We start from the raw sequence: 17072 nt of genomic DNA, 5'->3' as shown, positions 1-17072 counted from the left end.
TTTTTTGTTTGTTTGTTCTGAAGGTACTTGAAGAAATGAGTTGCTCTTGGAACATTAGTGGGAACTACCTAGGCTTCAATGATGGAATACAAAGCAATTGAGAATGTGCGACAAACCATTTATTATGTAGTTTTTCATCTATTTTTCTAATTATGTTTTTTGAGGAGGATGAAGTATTCTTATTTTTAGTTATGATTTTTAATTTTATTTTGTAATACAATTTTTTTGTAATCATGGTTTATTAATCATAAATATAGTGCTTAAAAATAATGTTTTAAAACATTATTCATAATTTAAATATATTTAAAACAATTAATAAAATATATATAATTTGTATAAATACTGTATAAATACAATAATGTATAAATACTTAAATACAACTATAGTCGGTAATTAGTCATCAATTAGTCACTAAATTTGGTGACTACATTATGACTATTTTGCGTTGTCGTAAACTAGTCGTAATGTAGTCGTTAAATTTAGTGACTATATTACGACTAAATTTACGACTATGCAAAATAGTCGTAATGTAGTCGCTATTTGGCGACTAATTTTACGACTATCTATTTTAGCGACTCTCGATTTATGACTACTGGTTTTTGTCGCTATTTAGTCGTAACACACCATTTAGCGACTAAATAGTAACTAATAGTGCAGTTGCTATTTGTCTGTTTTCTTCTAGTGTTAAGCTTAACATTCTGAGACATCATTTGTGTTGTGTGTCTAACTCGCTTAGAGTAACTAACTCCGCAATCGCCTCATCGAAGGCATGCTTAGCCAAATGGCAAGCTTTGCAACAGTTTTCTAGAAACCACATTACAACAAAGTTGACGCTTGATTGTATATGTATCTAATTGATGTTTTAGATTGAGACCTTTCAAGAGAGTTCATGATCTCATACTAGAAAACATAGAAGTTTAGAACAAGGCCAAGACGAATTGGATGGGTCAAAGGAAGCTCAGTGCTTGCAGCTTGTGTTGCAGATAGATGCATCAGACCAAAGTTCTCATAATCTACAAGTGTTTGAGAAACAAAAAAAACAAAACAAAACATAGTGAATACCTCATAGCCTTTGAGCGACTGTTCAACAGCTTCTTTCCTCTCTTGCTCGGTCTTAATGAATACCTCATATGTTTAATATGTCGAAAATGTATAAATTTTTATTTTTTGCCTTAGGCTTCCGGGAGTCTAGGCACGACCCTGGACGTCATGATTCTTCATCGCCTCGAATGGCTTGGCAAACCAATGTAAATCCAATAGGACATTCGTAGGGTGGAATAATCCTCAATGGTTTCGTGTTTCATTGATATTTTTGTATTTGGTCCTCTTTGACAAGTGTATACTTCTGAAGATGGTTTTGTTCTCGCTTCTGGATTCTCTTCCTTGGATCCATAATTGTCTATTCTGGATTTTTTAGTTCAACTCAATTATGTCGTTAAATATCTTCACCGAATACTCCCTAAAGCAACTCAAGATCGTCACGATCCAGCAGCCACAACCAAGAGCCGTGAGAGTTCTGATTTGGCTTCCAACTTCACGAACCCTCTTTGAATGTTTTGACAAATCTACAAACGTTCTTTAAATTTCCACCAAGAGACCCCAAACCAAGGCCTAGATATTCAGACCAACATCTATCAGATTTTAAAGGTATGCCAAAATATTATACTCATCGGACTTCGTTGACGGAAAGAGCTACAATTCATGGACCGTTAGTTGTGCCTCGTCCGGTGAAGTCATCGACAGCGCACGACAACACACTATTCTAGATGGAGGTCTCCCTAATGAATGAAATAGTTATAAACACGCTTACTGTTTGGTTTTCGGTTTGTATACAAAGAAATCTCTTGAATTGCTTAATTGCCTTACCACTTTGTTGCCTAGCGTGTCTTGTGCCAGCGAGACTTGAGGCGATAGATTATTTTTCAACGTCATCATGTATTCCGAAAATGACCAATCTTCCGCTTCCCGGGTTTCTTGTGGTTGTGTCTCCAATTTACCATCATCTCGCATGTGGCATTGTGTATTACAACCGTTGTGTCCGAATTATCATGGATCTACCGTCGAAATTTTGTTTTTTTCTCCTTTTATCGCTTTAACCTTGTTGTATCAAACATTGAGAATGGTTTTTTCTCAAGCCTTGTACTACATTTAAGTGAATGAATTAAAACAAGCTTTTGCCCAAAAAAACATAATAGTTATAAAATTGTATAAATTAAAGTTGATTACTTTTTTTAAAGACATCTTATATTATGAAATGAATCAAAGTGTCTAAAATGTCTAAAATATCACATCAAAACTTCATACAAGCAGTTTCTCAACTGACTGGACAACTAATCTAGCTCTTCTGGCTATTCTTGTTGCGGTATGCTTTTCAGGCCACTGTTCACATGCTAAGAACCTCCAACGTTGGCCATCCTTTTGATCAAAACCTCGACAAGCAAGTACGAAATAGATTACTCTCCATCTATGACCAGGGCAATGGACGTTATGCAGATAATATGGTGTTATGGTTAGGCTCCAGATGAGGATTGACACGAGACTAAGTTTTTTGGTCTTGTCTTAAACTGTTGTAGTTTTGACTTAAGTAGGCCAGTTAAAAGTTTAAACTAAGTTTTAGACCTAAACCTTTATGTAAAATGTTTTTTTTTTAAACATTTTACATTTTATTTTTAAAAAATGTCTAAAATGTCCTATAATATGAAATAGAAAAATAATCATGATCATTGATAATACTTTTGAGTTAAGTATGAGTTAGATTCATGACTCAAACTAAACACATGGTAACACATGTTACTAATTACACTTGACGACAAGGCACCACAAACATGCACAACACTAACCCTCCAAATAACAAACTAGAGTTACTCACGGTCTTTTTATCGGTGTCCATTTTATCCTTGTGATGAAATTATGATTACACCAAAAAATTATTGAGTTTGCGAGTTTTAGTTAATGGATGTGTTAAATATATATCCTTCGTAAAATACTTCATTACCCAATGTCAAAATATTTTTTTAAGAGATAAGGGTCTTTTAATGTGTTTAACTAGCCATTTGGTCAGCCATTTCACCCGAAACGGTACCCAAAATCCAAAATCATTAGTCATTACTGAGTTATACATTGAAATTACATCAACACATAACTCTATACAACTCTTTTTCTTAGTTAATCTCATTTTCCTTAGATCTCTCACTAATGTACTGATATATCATGGTTTTTACAGTTTTTTAGGTTGTTTTTGAGTCTTTGTATGACTAGGCACCTATTGGCACGAATGAGAGCATAATGAAGCAAAATAAGAGGATCTGGAGCACATTCGAGCATTAAAGCTAAAGTTGTGAAGCTTGGTTACGAGTTTAGAAGACTGCATTGATCGATGCAGATGTTTGTGTCGATCGATGCACTATGCAATGCAAGACGAGCCCGAGTTTCTCAAGTTTTGAAGTTTTGCAAAGCTGCGCTAAAGTTTTCCCTAATTGCAATATTAAGTCTCTGACATGTTTTAGAGATAGGGTCTTTGAAACCCTGAAGCTTTATTTTCAGCCAACTTTTGAGAGAGAGAGATCCAGAGAGCTTTTGGAGAGACAAGTCAGAACTCAATATTGTTGAGAGAGATTTCGAACTCCCTTATTTCTCTATTCTATTTCTTGATGCAATTTATTCAGATTTTGATTTGTATCTTTGCAATGATGTCTTAGTAATTCTCTTGTTAGGTTTAGGGATTCTCATTAGGATTTTTATGGTTTATTAGATCTGTTAATTTTTTGGGATCCATATTTTTATCTTAGGTTGTTCTTTATATTAATTCTTGATAGATTAACTATAATTAATAACCTAGGAAAATATATTGATATGAGAATATAATTGATTTTCCTGACAAAAACATTTGATTAACAAAATTGCTTTTTAGAGATTTGATTTTGCAATTTTGTGAAAAAACTAAACTAGTTTTCAAAGCTGGTTTTTACTTGAATTTTACAAAAAAATTTGGATATTCTAATTTTAAACTTAGATAATATTTGCAGTGAGAAATGATTTATTTTACCATTGTGTTTAGAGTTCAAGAACCGTTTTAATTGATTGAATCTTTATTTATTGATTGATTTGATATTGCATAATTTCTTGAGATTATTCCTTAGGCCTAGCTTTTATTCAATCTGAATTTACAAAATTTTAGTTACGTTTTTGCATTGCTGTTTAAATTACAATTTATGTTTATCATAATTGAAAAATCATTAAGTCTATTGTAAATCAAGATCAAGTCTAGAATATATATACTGAATTCTTAAAACCAGAAGCTTTATCACTGATCATCAGTAATTTGGGTATATGTATCAGTTGATCTTGAGATTGCTTTATAATTCATATTAGCATAAAACATTTAAGGGATTGTTGCACGACTAGCTAGCAAAAAGTTGTATTGAACCAAAATAAACATAATCAAGAAGACACTACTATAACTACTTTTCCCTTTAAAATGCAAAATAGGAAGGTGTTGTTGCAACAATGGCTTGCAACAGCACTTCGTCGACCAGAAGCAGTGGCCTATAGTCTTCAATAGGTGAAGATAGAAACTTTAATGTTCATAATTTCTCTAGTTTATCAATCAATTACACAATTCATCAGAAAGAAAAAGTGATATATATAGTCACGGAGAAAATTACATGCAAGTTCGAGTTAGAACACATAATGTTAAGAGTAACATGAAGTTTATACTCTCTCTCTCTTTCTCTCTTTTTATTAATAATAACATGAAGATTTTAGAGAAAATCCTCAAAATACCATGCTTAAAGTTTTTTTTCTTCAAAATATCACATTTTAATATATTTTTTCAAAAATACCACAGACACCAAAAAAAAAATGATTTTTAAAAGTGTAGAATTCATTTTTCTAGGTTTGAGTTGACAATTTTAAATTTAGGGTTTAGTTTTTAGGGGTAGGTTTAGTGGTTAGGATTTAGGGATTAGTTTTTAATATTAAAATTTTAATTTAATTTTATGCTATTTAAAAAATATACATTTTAATAGTATTTTTGAAAAGTAAAACTATAAATTGTATTTTTCCTAATAAAATACATTTTATTCGTATTTTTGAGAATTGTCCAAAATTCATGCTATATTTTCTTCAAATAAAGAAATTATATTCATTATTATATATAGCGTATGAATAACATTTTTGCTTTGTACTCCACATGAATATATTAATATTTTCCTACCTATTACTATTAGACTATTATTGTTTTGAATGCCCCATCTCATCGGTGAATTATACGTTTGAATTGTCAACTGATATACCAATAGTTGAGTTGAAAAAACAAACGAAAACAAAAATGGAACAGTAAGCATCTATACCTCGATTTCTTAGCTTTCACGTAAAGGGTCACTTGAGTTTTGAGTAACACAAAATTGTAGAGATCAATGGAAATTGTGGATGTTGAGTTACTTGGAGATCCACTTCTCTTATTTATCGGGACCACCCTCTCCATTCCTAGCGTCACACTTCTTTATTTTCTTTTGTGTATTTTAATTGCATATAACCAAGCAACCATTGACCTATTATTTCTCTTGTCCCTATCCTATACTCTGATTTTCTTTGTATTTACCCCATAATGTGTTTAATTAGTGGATTCTTCAAAGGCTTTTCCAAACATTCTCGTCGGTAGGAAATTGTCGACTATGATTTTTTTTTTTAATTTCCTCTAAAATCTTACAATTACGAATTTTACTTTAAATATCTCCCAAAGATTTTCAGAAACATTCTCATCGATACTCTCTAATACTACTAGCTTTGTCCCACAATATAAAATGTTTTAAGAAGTTCTTTTTGTTTTATTTTATAAGATGTTTTACAAATTTCTATACAAATTTTAATTTTGTTTGGTGTTATTGACTCTTTAAATTGTGCAGTCTCTTTCATGTTTAGTTGAATTTTATTTTTAACTATTAAATGATGCTTAGTTTATAAAAACAATTTCTTATAGGGATTCTTATGGATTTTACTATTTCTTCACTCAAATATTATGAATGTGCCATTTTCACTTAAATTTTATAGATTTGCCATTTTTTATTTTTCAAAATGTGTGTTTTTATATTTTTTTTTTTGCTAAATTACATACTTCATATCAAATACTAAACTCTAAGAAAGAATGGAACCAAGAGAACCCAAACATAATGTGTTACATTGTGTTTATAAATCTTAAAAAATAGTAAATCTAAAATTTTTAAGGTGACATGGCAAAAACTATATATGCCACTGAAAAGAGTCCCTATCTAGTAATTAACTCATTTCTTATATGTGTCTTTTGATCTAAAACATCTTGTAATTTTTTGGAACAAAAGGAGTACTAATGATTATAAGGTAATCGACTAAATACATTAAATTAATTTACTTGGTAAAGTAAATTTATTGTAAGATTTTAGAAACATCTTCAAAATTGCGCTAGTTTATTTTATGCTTTATTTGTTTTTGTTTCTATCTAAATGGTGACACAGAGAGGATTTCTTTGTTGTTTAAGAAATTACCGAAAAAACTTGAATCACGACATGTTAATTATGATATAACATTTAAATTGTTAGTCAACAGTGTGATCATATATATATATATCTACATATATATATATATATATATATATTTTGTTATAGTGTGATCATATATATTGCTATATTATTCTTTCTACTATATATTTCACGGTTCAAGAGTTAATTAAATTGCCTAGTAAAAATTTAGGATCTTTTACTGGTCAAGTCAATACGGATATATACTATTCAGTGCACCTATGTAATGTCCTTGAACTATAATTAATAGTTAAAAAACAAAATGAAATTATCAAAGTTTCCAGCTGCATGCTCTTGAACAATCTAATCTGATGTTCCATCTATTTCTTCGAAGTTTCACCGGATGAAAGAAAAACCATATATCAAATGTCAGAATCTTCGCTATCTTGAATTTAAGGGGTTGTATTAGTAAAACAAAAGAGAAACGACATTTCACAAACAACACATTACATAAGCAAAATCTTGAAATAATCTTAACTTAGGAAATAAGGATTGCAAGCTTCTTCTTTCAAACGAGTTTCTCATTTACGAAATTAATAATTAAGTAATATATAATCACGCTTTTATGAATACTTTTCTGTTAATGGAAAATGAAAAACGCTTGATCAAAAACGCAGTTAGTTCAATACTTCAATTAGATTATAATATTTTAANGTTACATCTAAATATCGGCACATAGAACACATGGTAGTCCAACAATATGATGTCAGTAATTCTCCCATAATATGACACCAAATCAACTACTTGTGAAGTATCCTTAGCACTAGATCTACACATAGCCGTTGCCTCATAATAAACACCACTGTTCTGACTCTGCCTTTCAAGTGAGTATGTGTGAAAACGTTGTCCATTAACTATATAACCAGTATAGGACCTTGCAGTACACCGTGGACCATATGCTAGCCATTTAACTATGTCTTCATGTCCATCAGAAGTAATAGATATCTACAAAATTAAACAGACTAATCAAAATTATGAATGAGTCTACTATAGATTTATAAACAGACTCATCAAATTCATAACTTTACTCACCTGTCCTTTTAACCAAGCAGCAAAATTCTTAGAATGCATAGACCATAAATATGTTGCATCACGTCTACACCTTGGATTTGAGTCTTGTAGATATTGCAAATGCATACTACCAAATCATAAATACGAAAAGAAACTATCAGCAGCATAATTTTGACCTTATAATTTATAAGGAATGAAATACACAAGTAACTTACTCCACATAATGATCAAAGGCAGCTGTATTTTGAATGACAGCAAGATGGGCTATATTCTTCTCCATTTCAGTAAGAGTGAATGACGTTCCTGCTGATATTGGACGACCTTCTAATATAGAGCTGTTCACATACTCTACATTCCTCTCAGGTTTTTCTTCTACATTGGTTGTCTTTTTCAGAAACTCATTACAAAACAGCATGCTTTCTTCTGCAAGATATGACTCTGCTATACAACCCTCTGGTCTTGCAGGATTTCTTACAAAATCTTTTAGAACTTTCATATACCTCTCAAATGGGTACATCCACCTAAAATGCACAGGTCCTCCTAGTCTAGCTTCTCTTCCTAGATGAACAGTCAAGTGTACCATGATATCAAAGAAGGTTGGAGGGAAAAACCTTTCAAACATACAAAGCGTTTCTACAATTTCAGCTTCCAATACTGTAATAACCTCAATATCAATAACTCTCTGACACAAATGATTGAAGAATGCGCATAGCCGTAGTATTGCTGTTCTAGGACCTTTTGGTAACAATCCTCTAAGTGCAACCGGGAGAAGCTGTTGCATCAAGACATGATAATCATGTGATTTCAGACCTCCTACCTTACACTCTTCTACTGAAACTCCTCTTGAAATATTAGAACAGTATCCATCTGGACCTTTAAAATGAAATAGTCGTTTGCAAAAAATCTTCTTCTCATTCTTGGACAAAGACCAAGGTGCTGCTGGAAGATATGTTCTCTTTCCTTTTGTGGTAGGATGCAACTCTTTTCTTAGACCAAGATGTTGAAGATCCTTACGAGCATTAAGACCATCCTTAGATTTTCCACAATGCAACAATGTGGATACAATGCTGTGAGTCACATTCTTTTCTATGTGCATTACATCCAAATTATGCCGTACTGGTAGATCCTCCCAATAAGGCAGAGTAAATAAAATGGATCTTTTCTTCCACCTTGATAACTCATCTTCATCTACTTCTACTTCCTCATCTTCATCGGATTCACTTTCATCATCATCACTGTCAAACACTGGTTCTTTATAGACAGTTCTCTTTCTCTTCATCCCAGCCTTTTTCACATTTCCGAAATCATTTTGGAAGTTTTTCAGATTCTGATGAACTTCATGACCAGTTAAAATTCTTGACTTTCTCCTATGCTCAACTTTTCCATCAAACCAAGTCTTCTTTTCCCTATATCTGTGTGTTGGAGCCAAACCTTTTCTATGACACATGTAGACATGTTTCCTGCTAAACTTCAACCACATACTATCAGTATTTTTCCCACACATAGGACATCCCATTTTACCTTTTACTTTACAACCAGCAAGATTTCCATACGCAGGAAAATCACTAATGGTCCAGAGAAGCATTGCCTTTAGAGTAAATGTACTTTTACTAAAAGCATCATACGTTAGCTCTCCATTCTTCCACAGATGATTCAAATCCTCAATAAGAGGTTCTAGGTAGACATCAATATTATTACCTGGTTGTTGTGGACCAGGAATCAATAATGTCAACATTATATTCTCCTTCTTCATACAAAGGTGAGGAGGCAAATTGTAGTTTACCAATAGCACAGGCCAGCTACTATAATTACTATTCTTCATGTTGAATGGATTAAATCCATCTGTGGACAGCCCAAGCCGTATGTTCCTTTCTTCAGCTGCAAATGAAGGATACTTCTCATTCATCTGAGCCCATGTAACAGAATCTACTGGATGTCGAAGTTTTCCATCAGTGCTCTTGTTAGTGTAATGCCACCGTAAGTCCTTAGCCATGTCCTCTGATCTGAACATTCTCTTCAGCCTTGGTATAATTGGAAAATATCTTAATACTTTCTGTGGGACACCTTTCTTTACCTCATTAGTCCGCTTATTAGTCTTCCACCGTGAAGCATTACATTTGGGACATTTATCAAGCTTCTTTAACTTCTTTCTGAAGAGGCAGCAATCATTAACACATGCGTCGATCTTTTCATATCCCATATGAAAGCTCTTTAAAAATTTCTTGACATCATACAATGATGTGTGAAAGACATTACCATCTGGCAACATGCTTGGCAATGTCTGAAGCAGTTCATTGAAGCTCTTATCCGACCAGCCATTATGTGTCTTAATCCTAAACAAAGTCACAATAGCCGATAACTTGCTGTGGTTTGAACAGCTAGGGTATAGTGGGGTTTCAGCATCCCGGATCTTTGCAAGGAACTCATCCTCTTGTTGGTCCTCACCCTCTGCAATCTCACTTAAGTCGCCCACAGGTTGGTCAGCTAAGTCACCTCTAAAAGCCAACTCTTGATCAAAAAATTCAGCAGCTTTATATAACTCAAAAACTTCCTCATTCCACTGAGTTGGTTTACTTTGAAATTCATCTACTGACTTCACATCTCCATGATGATACCAATCACTATGCACCTTGTATGCCTCATCCATCCCTCTTATTACAAGATGCTCAACCACAACACTGTTTAACTGTCGTACTACATTACGACAGTCTTTACAAGGACATATTATCATTTCTATGTCACCTAAAGCCGCAGACACATCCCTTACAAATTTCCAAGCTCCACTTTTATAACCAGGATCAGCTCTTCAATGGATAATTAAAGAAAAAAATCATAACTAAAAGAACATCTTAAAGTATCCAAACCCAAAATAAAACCTAATTATGAAATATAATTCCTTACCTGCATAGATGCACCCATGCCTTGTCCAACATTATATGTTATAATATAAATTTTAACCTTTATAGATAAAATAGAGATACATATTATACAAAGCTCACATTAAGCAACAATTCAGACAATACTGCACTACTTCAGACACATACAGATGCTCTTAAACCAATATCTAACTGTGTAAAATCTCACTAATCTAATCACTATTTATACGAATCAGACTCAAAGGACAAAACATAGCAATCACCAATATTCGTGTGTAATAATAATGTTTAACTATTGGTTGAGTGATACTAACCTGTTGTGTGAGTACAGAGAAATGAGAAGCTTCAGTTCCCCAACATTTCAATCACCAACACTTGGGAAAAAAAAAAAATCGTTCAGTTTATGAAGGCGCAAATACTCAAATCCAAAAGCTATTTTTGAGTCAAATCTGTAAATAATCGAACCCTAACAAAACAGATGGATTCGAAACTCCACATTCTCAAAATCTGTAAATAATCGAACCCTAAAAAACAGATAACGAAATAAATCTAGATAAATCGAACCCTAACAAAACAGATAACTAAATCTGACCCTTATCGAAATCAAAAGCTGTTTGAAATCACAAATAATCGAAACAAATAACGAAATTAGGAGGAAGAAGAAAGACATGCCTCAAAAATGGATTCGAGCTATCAATTGCGATGGATATGGAGATTTAGGGCGAAATTGGGGCTTTTCACAAACGGCGAAATTGGGGCTTTTCACAAACGGCGATAAAACTGAAGAATTGATAAGAAATTTAGAAGAATTTGAGCACACACAGAGAATTTAGAAGAAGAAATCTTCTTAGGTTGAGCTTAGGTTGTAACGAGAGAGAGAGAGAGAGTGTGTCGAGTTTTTGGGTTTTTTTTTTATTTGGCGATTAAGTGAATAATTTCACTAAGTATTGGCGGACAAAAGTCACTTTTGTTTCCCGCTACATAATTTTCCTATCATAGCGTTAATAAGATGCTATTAAAAAGTAAGCGAAAAAAAATCTCATCTTTCATAGCAGTGACGGAAAATGAGCTATATCCGTCTGCTATCAATGTACATATTTGTTGTAGTGTAAGTGATATATACCAGATCTGATCTGAGTTTGAATCTACTGTTAGATTTGTAAAACAGCCAAAAATATATTGATAACAAACGAACATGTTTAGACAACAAAACAATATGTAAAGTACTGAATCACTTAGTTAGTGCACAACACACAATGACGTACGTGTACATGCCGACGACAAATCAAATATATTCCCCACTAACGAAAAAAGTTGACAAGGGTAATCTTGTAATAAGAGTAGTTTTGGTATATGCATTACTTTTTAGTTTTTATATAAAGAAGACCTCAAAGTCTTTTACCATTTGAACAGAACCAAAAAAGGCTCTCCACGCCTAAAAAAAATAAAAGAAAGAGACAGAAGAAGAAGAATCAAACTTTACAACCTTTAGCAAGTAGCAACAATGGCGATGGCTTTCAAGATGGTAAAACTCAGAAAACTTTCTTTCTTTCTTCGTTTTAAAGATTCTTGATTCTGATGATGATGATGGTTCATGCAGGCGACGACAGGGATACGCGTGACGGATGAGTGTACGAGCTCATTCATGGAGATGAAATGGAAAAAAATACACAGATACATAGTTTTCAAGATCGATGAGAAGTCACGTAAAGTCACCGTCGATAAAGTCGGCGGCGCCGGCGAAAACTACCACGATCTCACCGCTTCTTTACCTGTTGACGACTGTCGCTACGCCGTCTTCGATTTCGACTTTGTCACCGTCGATAACTGCCGCAAGAGCAAGATCTTCTTCATCGCATGGTTAGTCTTATTTTTACCTTTCTACCCCTCTCAATCATGCACTTAACCAAGGGTAAAAAAGATATTTCTTAACACTCAACGCTAAATATTGCTCTAAAGGGTAAAAAACTAGCAATTATATGGATTTTCCAATGCTCTTTGTATGAAAATTTACGATAACGTCCATGATTATTTGTATGGGCTAAAAGGGTAAAATGGTAATTGTAATAGGTCGCCGGAGGCGTCGAGGATAAGGGCGAAGATATTGTACGCGACGTCAAAGGCAGGGCTGAGGAGAGTATTGGAAGGGATTCACTATGAGCTTCAAGCCACTGATCCGACGGAGATGGGTTTCGATATCATCCAAGACCGTGCTAAGTAAAAATATTAACTAAGAGAGTATGGATTTGACTCACTTTGTCAATAATTAACGTTAATTAGGTATCGATTAATGTTTAATTATTGCGGGTTAGTGCTTACTTTTTCCTTTCAGTCTTACCAGCACTACCCTTTAATTATGGACGTTTGTTTGTGTTTTTGATTGTGTTGTTTACTTGTTTATAGTTATCTTTTTTTTTGTCGGTTAAGCAAACATAAGCTACGAATTTGTCTTTAAGTAACGACATATATACGTCTATGAGAAATGTATCTTTGGCTCAAAATATCATTTATCTAATTTGTAATGAATGGTTAGTTCAAGTCCGAATTCGACCAAATTATGGGCATGTTTGAGATATTATTGTGTATAAAAATATCATAGATTAGGATTCAAAATTAGGAATTATTGGGATGTTGAAAGCTGAGATTGACAACCGTACAGTTGGTAAGAAGATAACTCCGAACAAATTACGTATGAAGAAGAGATTTGTTTGTCCACCTTTAACGATGTCGACGATAGTCTTTTTAAAGTCAACTTTTCTATTTTGTAGTCTAGTATGGTCAGGTTTGCCTCTGCGTCGTGTTTAAGCATTTGTGAGGCTTTTCTACATAATGCTAAAAATATTTTCCAGTATATTTTTTTTATCCTTTGGGTACTACAGAGAAAATAAAAAATAATTATACATATATTAATCGGCCGTTAATTTAGACCAGTTAATATGGTTTCTATGTAAAACAGTAAAACCATTGTTGACATTCTGATTGAGCTATTTTTTCACCAACTAAACTATTACTCGGATGGTTTTTTTTAGTTTTCTAATCTATGTCGACATAGTTTTTGTGTATTACTATTACAAGTATTAGATCGTGAAACTATTTTCCAAAATATAATTAGCAAAAATAACTTTTGATTTGGATCTATGTAGTCGTAGTCCATATTCTCCTATAAAATCCCTACACATGTCAATTACATTTTTGCTTCTCTAATAGACACCGACATACCAAATCAGCATATCTTATCACACCATCTCGGAGAAAGAAAGAGAGCGACCATTATTTTTTTTATTGAATTCAAAAATATAAACGAACGAACTAATTTTTCTTCATTTTGGCTCTTCTCTTCACATACTATATACCCAAGCAAAACTTCGAAGAGCCACACTTTTCAAATAGGATAATTCTTTTTTACTTTTCATGCGTCCTTATATAACTCTTCAAACTTCGCCAAAGACAAACTTATTCTTTGGCTCACTTCAAATTTCAATTTTCTCGCATTATTGGCAATCCATTCACCGCTTTAAGTTTTTCATGTGCTTACAAGTATGTCTAAATCGTAGCTAAATTCTTTCAAACTCACCAATTTTATGAACGTTCCAACGAGACAATCATGCAAGATTTAGAGTTCCCACTTCTTTTGCATGTTTTCAAAAATGAGGATTGGGTCTAAAACTCTCAAGTTGTTGTATATGGGCCGAAGGAGTGACCCCAAAAGAAGGTTATGTGTATGATGTGAAGTTTAAGTTTGAGCAGATTCAAAAATGCAGCAACTTGGCGTTGGAGGTGCTATAAAAGTGGTTCATTCATGTTTGTTATAAAAAGTAAACAGAGTAGAGAAGGAGAGAAAGAGAGTACTTCTTGTTATTGTGTTTGTACTAAGGCTGCGAGAAGAAGCTTACCGTACAAATTCAGACACATAGTACTATTGTACTAAGCAACACATTTCAGTTGAGATATATGGAGTTTTTATATGTTTCTTCTTTCACATATAAGGAAAGTTAAAAAGACAAACGGCAAATATAAATACCACTAAGAAGAAAAAAGGCAAAAACTAAAAAGAACCTTAAAACTTCTACGGTTACTTGGCAAACAAGATTCATTCGTTAGTCATAATCGGCCAGAGCCAACCCGACTCACAATGGGACCATCTGAGTTACAACAACGGCGCTCCGAACCACATGTCTTCCACCATCAAACCAAGTAACGGACCCAAACGCCGCACCTGACTTACCAAGCGCAAGATTCTTCGTATCCACAGTCACTGTTACAGCATAGCTTAGTTTCTTAACGGCCGACGTGAACACCAACATTGACGGCTTCACAGTCACCGTCACTCCCCTAGGCGACTCTATCCTCGCCCTATAAATTGCCTCAGACTGTCCAACGTTTGTCACTGTCCGAAACAGAGTCTTGCTTAACAAACCTCTGTTTGAGGTTAGGAACAAAGCCGTGATCGAGGGGTAATTAAGATTCCCCGGCGACGGTTTCCTCCTCGTACATCTCACCGGCGTTCTTGTGATCACCTGAATCGTTTTCATCTCGTAGCCAATAGAGCAAAGAAACGCGATATAGTCATCATTGGTTATGTCATAGACAAGACCTGGATCAATAGCCCGACCAAGATTAAGATGACCCGAACCAAAGTCATAAGGTGTCGAACGTTTTCCAGTGGACTCATCTATTAACGAGCGGTTCGAGTTATCCACAAAGCTAGCTGTAGTCATCATGGCTGACCTTATAGCTGCCGGACTCCAATCCGGATGAGCCGACTTAAGCAAAGCCGCCGCTCCACTAACGTGAGGACAAGCCATAGAAGTACCAGAGAGAATGTTAAAATCTGTTTTCCGACTATCAGAAACTATCCCCGTAGGTCCTACGGCATCTGTCCAAGCCGCTAAGATGTTAATCCCTGGAGCAATCAAGTCAGGTTTCAAAATCTCCGGGTTTAGCCCGTTTGGTCCTCTACCGGAAAACGAAGCCACAACCGGAGCCGGTTTAACTCCAATCACCGTCCCTCTAAAATCTATAGTAGCTATAGGGTTAAGATGAGTTGAAGCGTATGCTTTGATTCTATCTCCAGCACTTGACCCTACGTTAGAGGCAGGGATAAGGTGAGCGTATCCAACTAAGCTTTCACCGTTAGAGACTGTGTTAGCGAGTATCATCCCAACACCACTTGCCTTCTTCACCACAAGTCCCTTAGCTACTCTAGGATTGCTTCCACGGTCGCAAATAACAATTTTGCCTCTCACAAGCTTTGGATCAAGAGAGTTCTCCATACACAAAGATGCAGCTAACATCCCATTCTTCCCAGGATAAACCACCGGAAACATCTGACCTTTGAGTGGCAGACCGGAGTAAAGAGAAGCACCTCGAAGACGGTGTCCATCTCCAAGAATAACATCAGCCGGGAAATCTCGATCTATTGTCCCCGCACCGACAGTAGTTATCCACGGCGCTAAGTTAGTCACCGACATCCCATTTGGCCCGTCGTTTCCAGCGGAGGAAGAGACAAAGACTCCCATAGACGCCGCACCGTACGAACCTATAGCGATGGGGTCGAGATAATACGGAGATGGGATCCCATCTCCTCCTCCAATGGAGATAGAGATAACATCGACTCCGTCAGAGACAGCAGCATCAAAAGCAGCGAGGATATCAGAATCAAGACAACCAGAGTCTTTCCAACACACTTTGTAAGCAGCTATACGTGCCTTAGGGGCTACACCTTTAGCAACACCAGAGGCGTAGCCAGCCATATTAGCCCTAAAGGCTTGACGACCCGCCGCGGTTGAGGCCGTGTGTGTTCCGTGTCCATCAGCATCACGCGGAGAAAGAAACTCAACCGTTTTATTGATCCCACAGCGGCTTGTTGTCCCTTTGCAAAAAACCTAGCGCCGATGATTTTCTTATTACAGTTTCTAGCGTCAAACCTAACTCTTGTCTGACAAACACCTCTCCACCGCTTCGGAACCGGTCCAAGGTTAAGATCAGAGAAGCTTCTCCGCTCCGGCCATATTCCCGTGTCGAGAACACCGATGATTACATCAGATCCGTAATCAGAGTTAGACCAGAGTCCTTTCTGGTTACGTAGACCTAAGAACTGAGGAGAACGAGTGGTGTGAAGTTCACGACGACGATCCTCGAAAACAGCGAGAACCGCAGGGTGGTTACGGAGGGTTTGAGCGTCCTCGGGGGTAATACTTGCGGAGAAGCCATGAAAGACTGTGTCGTAAAGATGGAGGATTCGTGGACCTTCTGTGAACTCTGAAGTGTACCAATGGTAGTGCGTTGAGAATACAGAGGGTTTTAATCCACTGTCTATTCGGAATATGTAAGTCTTCTTCTCTGTTTGAAAAGAAGTGACCGGAGAACAGAGGAAGAAGAAGAAGAGAAGGAGAAGAAGGAAGATGAAAGAGTCCATTGTGTGTTAGTGGAGATAGTGGAGTGTTGTTGTGGTTTGAAAATTTTAATGGAAAAATAATTGTTACTTTTATGACTAATTGTAACTTTGTAACTAGTTTAATTATTTTTGATCTTTCACGTCAGTTGAATGATTTTGTTTTTTTTTTTTTTAATTCGGTGAAGTGAAGCAAAAGTGTGTTACGAAAGTCATGCTTTTATGAAAGTAATGTAG

The 17072-nt window shown here is 35.1% G+C and overlaps 2 protein-coding genes and 1 pseudogene across 2 annotated transcripts; 1 reads left to right on the top strand and 2 right to left on the bottom strand.

The window, feature by feature from the left end:
• LOC104708577 lies at positions 7194–11240 on the bottom strand. Its single transcript, XM_019231538.1, has 3 exons — positions 7781–11240; positions 7587–7692; positions 7194–7499 (listed from the first exon to the last, which is right to left on the bottom strand). Exons 1-3 carry the CDS (start codon positions 10294–10296, stop codon positions 7194–7196), a joined length of 2928 nt encoding a protein of 975 aa, XP_019087083.1. The 5' UTR covers positions 10297–11240.
• On the top strand, positions 11835–12979 carry LOC104792106 (actin-depolymerizing factor 5). The gene is made up of 3 exons (XM_010518159.2): positions 11835–11966; positions 12042–12301; positions 12512–12979. Exons 1-3 carry the CDS (start codon positions 11946–11948, stop codon positions 12660–12662), a joined length of 432 nt encoding a protein of 143 aa, XP_010516461.1. The 5' UTR covers positions 11835–11945; the 3' UTR covers positions 12663–12979.
• LOC104792099 lies at positions 14365–16952 on the bottom strand (annotated as a pseudogene).

The sequence above is a fragment of the Camelina sativa genome, chromosome 1 (assembly GCF_000633955.1).
Source record: "Camelina sativa cultivar DH55 chromosome 1, Cs, whole genome shotgun sequence".
In the NCBI taxonomy this organism is placed as follows: Eukaryota; Viridiplantae; Streptophyta; class Magnoliopsida; order Brassicales; family Brassicaceae; genus Camelina; species Camelina sativa.
This window is presented reverse-complemented; position numbering and strand designations above follow the sequence as displayed.